Source organism: Brassica napus, chromosome C2, assembly GCF_020379485.1.
Source record: "Brassica napus cultivar Da-Ae chromosome C2, Da-Ae, whole genome shotgun sequence".
NCBI lineage: Eukaryota > Viridiplantae > Streptophyta > Magnoliopsida > Brassicales > Brassicaceae > Brassica > Brassica napus.
Window position 1 is genome coordinate 35,293,341 of NC_063445.1, and position 8,875 is coordinate 35,302,215.

At 35.2% G+C, this 8,875-nt stretch overlaps 1 protein-coding gene across 1 annotated transcript; it reads right to left on the bottom strand.

Moving 5' to 3' along the window:
• Positions 1 to 1,270: 1,270 nt before the first annotated feature.
• LOC106393392 lies at positions 1,271 to 3,453 on the bottom strand. The gene is made up of 8 exons (XM_013834093.3): positions 3,310 to 3,453; positions 2,877 to 3,061; positions 2,702 to 2,777; positions 2,251 to 2,325; positions 2,035 to 2,152; positions 1,777 to 1,887; positions 1,534 to 1,606; positions 1,271 to 1,459 (listed from the first exon to the last, which is right to left on the bottom strand). Exons 1-6 carry the CDS (start codon positions 3,451 to 3,453, stop codon positions 1,856 to 1,858), a joined length of 630 nt encoding a protein of 209 aa, XP_013689547.2. The 3' UTR covers positions 1,271 to 1,459; positions 1,534 to 1,606; positions 1,777 to 1,855.
• Positions 3,454 to 8,875: the final 5,422 nt, after the last annotated feature.

The following is an 8,875-nucleotide window of genomic DNA, read 5'->3' on the forward strand; positions in this document are numbered from 1 at the left end:
AGATTACAGAGACAAGATCTGTGAGATTAGGAACTGTGGTTGTAACAACGAACTGTGGTGGAGACGAAGATGAGGTTTGAATCTTGTTGTTCTTTGTTTCAGAGAGAGAGAGAGAGAGAGAAGAAGAAAAAAGGTTAAGAAGCGTGAGAGAGAGAGAAACAAACACAAAAACATTTAATCTGAACCCTTCAAAATATCTAATCTATGGTTAAGATTATCAATCCACACACAAATTTTTTTAACCAATAGGAAAAAATGGTGAGGATAGATACAAGAGTGATTTTGGGCCTTTGATTCAAATCAATCAATGGTTTAAAAAAAAAATACAAATTGTCTTCTTATCTATTTATAGCTATTATAAAAATTATTCAAGTTTAAAATAATTTGGTATAATAATTAAAATTTCGAAATCTAAATTTTTTATTTGGAATTTTAATTTATTTACAGAAATATAATTCATTTAAAAATTAAGATTTAATGTTTTAAGATATATGTTAAAATGAGATATGTGGTTTAGGGGTTAGGGTTAAGATTTAGGATTAAGTATGTGATTTGAGTTTTAGAATATACTTGGAGTTTAAATTTAAAGTTTCTATTATAAGTTTGTAAATATTGGATTTATGATTTTCTATGTAGAGATTAAGGTTGGGGTTTAAGGTATTAAATATAGAGTGTAGATTTTAAGATTTAGTGTTTGAAGTTTAGGATTTAAATTTAAGATTAGATTTTTAAAATGAATAAATTTTGGACCTTTGAAACTGTGTTAGAGTTTTAATGAAGATTAGAGTTTCAAATTTATTAGTTAGAGTTTATGATATATGATTAATTTAGGGTATGATATATATATGTATGTCTATAGATTAGGTTTGGGGGCTTAGATTTAATTTTTGAAATAATTTTTTAAGAGTGAATTGTGAAAAAATAAAATTTTGAGTTTAGAGTTTAAAGTTTAAAGTACGATATAAGTTTTGGAGTTTAGGGTTTTAAGTACACCAAACTCCATAAAGTAATATTACACTAAATATATAAACCCATAAACTATTATATAAATATATTATAACGAAACTTTAATTATCATTTTTATCCTTTAGTTTTACATTTATATATCTTGAGGTTATAAATATTAGGGTTGGGGTTTAAGGCATGTTTAGGGTTTAGATCTTGAGGTAAAAAATATTATTTTTGTTTTTTTTCTAATTTGTTTTTAGTATTAGATTTTTCTTTTTTTATCATATTAGTTGTTGTGTTATCTTGTGATTTTGTGATGAAATATTTAAACTGCAAATTGATTTATAACCAAAATATACATTGCATTAAATTCATAAAACATACATTTTACATAGAATCTACACTAACAACATTAAATTCTTATACTAACAACATAAGTCTTATACTCATCAGCTTCTCCATCTTCATTTTCCTCACCACGACCAGCGACCATCATCTCTTCCAATTTTCTCTGCAAAGCTAGCTAAGTTAACAATATCACAAATCAGAACTAAAGGAACACGTGCTATAGAGGTAAGAGCTTACAGGTTCTTAACTATGGTAAAGATTAATCGCCATTCTGTTTTTAGAATGTTTATGTATTCTTCCTCTTCTCCTTCTGCGCTTATAACAGGCTTAGTTATGCATCAGTACACATGATAAAACATAGTAAGGAGAAAAGGGTTTAAACTGAGTTAATAGACATTGTTTAATCTATAGAGCTGCCTGGCTTTCTTGTTCCATACTCTGAACATAAAGCAAAAAAACTTCTCAGTTTCTGGAATTTACCTTAAGGCGCTGAAAAATATCTTTGAAACTTTGCACAAGCTCAGGCCACAGGCGCTCTCTTTCTGTTGAACCTATGCCTTCAAGTTTGCTCATGCCCTCTGCAAACATTATCTACCACAAAAAAAAATATACTTTAGAGAGAAATCAATTAGAAACAAAGAAACTGGTTAATAACCTTTAATTAAACAAAAGAAAACTGCACATGAGAAATCTAATCTGAATCTGGACTTTCTTCATAGCATAAAGACAGAAATTTACCAAGGAGAGAGCAGCTAGGTTGATTGAATAATGATGAAACATGGATCTCCACCCGCACCAATTCCAATTGCTCCTTGTTCTGGATCTGGACTTTCTTCATAGCATAAGGTCCCATCAGCTAAGAAAGAAATCACAATTCAGTAATTGAATTCCAATTGCCACCGTCTCCAGCATCACAGCAGTTTAGAACAGTTGTAAAAACAGTCTAGAACAAACCTGCTGCTTAGACAGATTCTTCAAAGTTTTCTCCTTGATATAAGCACTAGACAATACTTCATCGTTTGCAGAAACCTATAACCATGGAAACACAAAGTGAGTAAAGCATTCATCTTTTTATCTAATCACTCGTCAAATCACAAATCAAGCACCATTCAAAAATCTGTAATCGGAGTTGCTTTCGCAAAGTCAGAGTCTTTTCCAGTTAAATCATTTCAGAGTTCTTGTTTTAAGCAAATATCGGATCTTTACTTGATAACGCCTATAAATATACAAACCCAACCTCGTACGAGATACCAAATCAAAACTGAGACAAGCAGCTCTTTAATACTGGTTCAAGATCAAACAAATCATATCGAAAAAACTTGTTAAAGCTATGAATACAGCATCAAAATCAGACCCAAAATCAGTAAGAAACAACCTGTCTGACGATTGATCTACAAGTACTCACCGGAATTGAGTCACTAACACCGGCAGGAGCTGAGGAGATGTTAGAGGCTGCGACAATTGTTAACAAAATCGTAACCCTGTACCCAGAAACAGATAATCAAGACAAATCAAAACCCAAACCTAAAAACCCCCAAATCGAAACCCTAAGAAAGAATTAAGAAGAGAAAGTGAACGACCAATATTGGAGGTTTGTCCGATGGAAGCCATGAAGAAACTGACCGGCAAACACGACGCAGTAGAGACGGAGACGATGAGTTCGAGAGAGAGGTGAAGAAAGAGACTCCAATTTAGGATTCTGACAAACAATACAAAGCCATCTCAGTGAATGTGATAAGTGTTTTGGGGGTAAATTTTTTTTTTTCTAATTGTTGGAACCTACATTCAGCAAATTAAGGCGGTTAAAATTTATTATTTTCCAGCGATAATAAATATAGCTTTTTAAATTGACAAACGCTACTAAAAAATCAAGTTTTAGTATACGATAGCAGAATTGTCAAAAACGCTATAATATGATGCTATCAATACTCACATTTCCTGCAGTGCAATCATAATTCAGCATCATGTCATATAGAATATCAAGATAAGAAAGTGGTTTCAAAACCACCTCACATGGATTGGACGATTCGTCATCAAATCATTAGAGGTAGAGGATCTGATAGGACATTTACGGTACGCATTCTCTATACTGAGGAAATACAACATGAAGCTCAACCCTTCCAAGTGCTCATTCGAGGAAAGTTCCAGAAAATTCATGGGGTACATAGCAATGCACTGTGGTATCGAGCCTAATCCAAAGCAAATAAAAGCTATCCATGCGATTCCTTCACCAAGAAGCCCAAAAAAAATACGACTATCAGATTCTCAGCATCACATCTCCAACTTCTCTTTGGCCCTTCACCATTCACAATCACCTAACATAAAATAAGCTAACCATTCATCATTCATATAGAAGATCAAGATAAGAAACTGGTTTCAAAACCACCTCACCTTGATTGGATGATATGCTCATCAAATCATTTGAGGCAGAAGATTACTTAGGACATTTACTGTAGAAACCCATAAAAAAAAAGAAGAGAATGGTCGAGTATCTTTTGGGTGGTCGAGTCGCGGATGATCATATTGTTCTTGTCTGAACCATGAATCAAGTATGTCACTAGACAATGGTTAGACAATGTGGTAGATTTATTCAAAGGACGTTTGAAGCATGACACTTTTGGAAGCACAACAGGAAGACCGGAAATTGGGCGAAAAACCCTAAATTTCGGTATTATGGAATTTTTCGAAGAAGCCGGAAACTCGGGAAATATTTTTCCTCAGGTCAGGATTCATTTGGAGTTTATTAAAAATACTCAGACCATCAGAACGGGCGTAGAAAAATATTTGAGATTGATCGCGGGACGAAAATTCACTGGGAGGCCGATATCGGACAATTGATCGAGAAGCTCGAGGTGGCTAGATGTGTGTGTGTTCAGGACGTGGTGGCAAGCTCCTGGGAGTATGTGTGTCAAGGAAAGCATGAGGTGTTTCAGTACATGAAACTTGTACATGCAAGTAGACATGTGGAGCACGAGGTGGATCGGCCGTTAACCCGTCATGTAGCGCTCCCGATCCTTGGTAGACGGTCGGCCCGTCGGTCATGTTCTTGTTTGATTGTTGGCCGGTGGTTTGACCTATGCCTAGAATGGTTCAGGGGTGTTACATTTACGGTAGGCATTCTCTACAATGAGGAAATACAACATGAAGCTCAACCCTTACAAGTACTCATTCGAGGTAAGTTCCAAGAAATTCATAGGGTACATAGTAACGCACCGTGTTATAGAGACTAATCCAGAGCGAATAAAAACTATCCATGCGATTCCTTCACCAAGAAGCCCGAAGAAAATACAGAAATTGACAGGAAGAATGGCAGCTCTGAGAAGATTCATTTCACGACTATTAGATATTCGGCATCACATCTCCAACTTCTCTCTGGCCCATCACCATTCATAATCATCACATATTTTCATGCTTAACAACATCGGTTAGTTCATTACATGCATCTATTACCCTATCTTGTTAAATTCTTCATACAAATTACAATCACAACAACTAATGCGTCAATTAAATCAATCAATCTCTCGCATCAAGAAAAAGGTAAATTCATTATGTCTTTAGACAGTTCAAGCGTTCTTATGCAACAATTAACTTGTATCTAACAACCTATCAACCATTACAATCAATCAACCTACCAGAAAACAAGCTAACCAATCATAATTCACCATCATGTCATATATAAAATCAAGAAAAGAAACTGGTGTCAAAACCACCTCTCTTGGATTAGATGATATGCTCATCAAATCATTAGAGGTAGAAGATCAGATATGATATTTACGGTAGGCATTCTCTATACTCAGAAAATACATCATGAAGCTCAACCCTTCCAAGTGCTCATTCGAGGTAAGTTCCAGGAAATTCATGGGGTAAATAGTCACGCATCGTGGTATCGAGACTAATCCGGAGCAAATAAAAGCTATCTATGCGATTCCTTCACCAAGAAGCCCGAAGAAAATACAAAAAATGACAGTAAGAATGGCTGCCCTGAGCGACTATCAGATACTCAGCACTATATCTCCAACTTGTCTCTGGCCCCTCACCACTCACAATCACCTAACAGAAAACAAGCTAACCAATATAGAAGATCAAGATAAGAAACTGGTTTCAAAACCACCTCACCTGGATTGGACGATATGCTGATCAAATCATTAGAGGGAAAATATTAGATATGACATTTACGGTAGGCATTCTCTAAGCTGAGGAAATACAGCATGAACCCCAACCCTTCCAAGTGCTCATTCGAGGTAAGTTCCAGGATATTCATGGGGTACATAGTAACGCACCATGGTATCAAGACTAATCCAGAGCAAATAAAAGATATCCATGTGATTCCTTCACCAAGAAGCCTGAAAAAATAAAGAAATTGACAAGAAGAATGACAACCCTAAGAAGATTCATTTCACGACTATCAGATACTCAACATCACATCTCCAACTTCTCTCTGGCCCCTCACCATTCAAAATCATCACATATTTTCATGCTTAACAACATCTTTTAGTTCATTACATGCATCTATTACTTTGTCTTGTTACATTCTTCTAACAACCTAACTCATACAAATTACAATCACAACAACCAATGTGTCAATAAAATCAGTCAATCTCTCGCATCAAGAAAAGGAAATTCATTGAGTCTTTTAACAGTTCAAGTGTATCTAACAACTTATCAGCCATTACAATTTATCAACCTAACAGAAAACAAGCTAACAAATCATAATTCAGCATCAAGTCGTATAAAAGATAAAGATACGAAACTAGTTTCAAAACCATCGCACCTGGATTGGATGATATGCTCATCAAATCATTAGAGGCAGAAGATCAGATAGGACATTTACGGTAGGCATTCTCTATACTGAGGAAATACAACATGGAGCTCTGATATCACTCAAATTACCCTAAGGTGTGATTTACTGTCTCAAATAAGAGATCGAGTTGTAGTACTTAGGGATCAAATTCACAGGGAGGTAAGACACACAATAGATCTATCTAGTTATGTAGTTAAGCTAGGCAAATAGGTTTAAAGAAGTAAAAAGCAGGGGTGAACAATTTAATTGTTTGATTGATTGATTGGGGTTTTATAAAAGATATGGAAAGCGTTATACTTAGGGTTTCTATTCAAACAATCATGATTATAGAGATATAGATACTAAGTATATAATGGATATTCTAGAACTGAAACAATAAGAATAGTCAATCAATTTTCGTATTTTTAGACTATCTATCGCCGGATCTAGGACCTCAGCTGTCGCTTGTTGGTCCTAAGAAAGTGTTCATCGATTTCAACAATGGGGTGTCGATCGATACATCTTTCATCCCGTCGATCGATTAACCTTCCAGGGAGCGTTATCGCATGGGTTTGACGTGTTCACTAGGTTTAAATAAATCAGCTTCCGCTTGTTTATAACAATCCTAGCACAATGTAAAATTCATACAGAGAACCAAGCTTCCGCTTGCGCCCTAATTGATAGACCATGGATTTGACCCATTTTCATCCATGATTTATAGGTGTTTTTACTAATAGTTATTATATTATAGTCTATTTATTATATTTATAAGATCAGGAGTGATTTGGAGATAAGTGATGATTTTGGAGCATTTTGGAGATATTTGGAGCAAGCACCCGAGATGATCATCGAGCTCGACTATCGGTTGATATTGGAGAGGGATAATCGATCGATGTTCATATCATGACATCGATCGACAGCGAAGCGCGCAGAAAGCCCGTTTGGTCACAGCCGACTTGAAACCCAAGTTTTCACCAATTTACAAGATTGCCCCTGACGAGTTTTAACCTAATTATATAAGCTTTGCCACCATGTTAGAGGCAAAGTGTGCTTTTCTAGTTTTATTATTTTCACAGCAAGGTTTTCTAGGATTTTGATAGATTGGAGAGAAGATCCAAAGTTATAATTTGTGATTGGAACTCCATTAATATCTATTTACGATTCTAATGAAGTTTTCTTACCTAATTGATGTTATGAATTGCTTAGCCATGTCTGAGTAGTTTCATTGTTCGATTTTAGGGTTTAAATAGGTTAGGAGGGATTAGCCCCAACTATAGATTGCTGAGTTGTGGTAATTGTCATTAATGCATATCTCTAGATTAGCTACGTAGAACCTGCCATAGGATTGATAGATAAAAGCGAGAGCTTCATTCTCATCCTGAAAACATTCTAACTGAGCTAAGTTCCTTGATATGAGTAAGGCGAGAGCTGATCTAGTGAGCTTAGTAAGCATTCATTCAACCCGCGCATAAAGCTTAACTAGAAGTGCGTCGATCGATATCATTATTGAATAATCGATCGACAGAGCGAAAGGTGTATCGATCGATATCCCTATAGGATCATCGATCGACACTTTCTATTGATCGACATACGATAGTTGAGATCATTAGATCTAGTTAACAAACAAGTCCAAACATTGTGAACGCTGATGGACTTGTTGACTAAGTAGTTGAGCTTTACATTATCATGTATGCAACTCATTAGGCATCTGTAGGATTATAATCTCAAGTTTCCTGAATAAAAACCCTAAGTCTAACTATTTCCTTTTTAAGCACCGAAACCTTAATCAATCTATTGAACAAACACTTGTTCAATATAAAACTGTAATTTACATTTAAATCTTTGAAACCATCTAGCTTAACAAATCATATTAGATTTCTTAGGTTTCCTAGCTCCCTGTGAATTCGATCCCTAAGTACTACAACTCGACCTCTTATTTGAGAGAGTATAAATTACTCCTTAAGGTAATTTGAGTGGTATCATTAATATCTATAGGCAAGGTCGTAGTTAACTACTCTAGAACACATTCATTAAGAAAAGTTTAATTGATTCATATCCTAACACTTAGCAATTCTATATTTTGGGCTAATCCCTCATGAATATCTGAACCCTAAATCTAACAAAGAGAACTACTCAGACATAGATAAGCAATTCATAACAATAAGATATGAAAACTACATAAATAGAATAGAGTAGAAAACAAGAGTTCCAATCACAAAACTCTGAAGGAGTTCTTGGATCTTCTCTCCAAACCTAAGACTCTAAGTATTTGATGTATGAAAGTAAGAAAGCGTGTGTTGCCTAGAACAATGGCAGAGAACATAAATATTAGATTAAAACTCTTCAGGGGTAATCTGGTAATTCTTATGGGACTTGGGCTTTTATGGGACTTGGGCTTTAAGCCGGCTGGAACCCAATCTGGCTTCCGTGCGCTTCGCTGTCAATCGACAAAACAGAGTGTGTGTCGATCGATTATTGCCTTCGGCCATTGATCGATAGTCTGGTCGATGGTCAGCTATGGTTCTTTGTCATTTTATCTCCAAAATGCACCGAAATCACCACTTTCCTCCAAATAACTCCAAAACCTGAAAACATACTAAAAAGACTACAAAATAATTATAATATATTTAAAAAGACCTGTGTACCATGGGTAAAAATGAGTGAAATCCATGGTATATTAACACCCCAGACTTACTGTTTTGCTTGTCTAACTATTTCCTTCTTAAGCACCAAAACCTAAATCAATCTATTGAACAAACACTTGTTCAATATAAAACTGCAATTTACATTTAAATCTCT

Excerpts from the sequence above, each read along its gene's own strand:
- LOC106393392 (XM_013834093.3), bottom strand. The coding sequence starts at position 3,453 with ATGAATTTTCTGGAACTTTCCTCGAATGAGCACTTGGAAGGGTTGAGC. Across the intron at positions 2,778-2,876 it reads CGGACAAACCTCCAATATTG|GGTTACGATTTTGTTAACAA; the intron begins GTCGTTCACTTT and ends TTCTGGGTACAG. Across the intron at positions 2,153-2,250 it reads AGAATCTGTCTAAGCAGCAG|CTGATGGGACCTTATGCTAT; the intron begins GTTTGTTCTAGA and ends TTTCTTTCTTAG.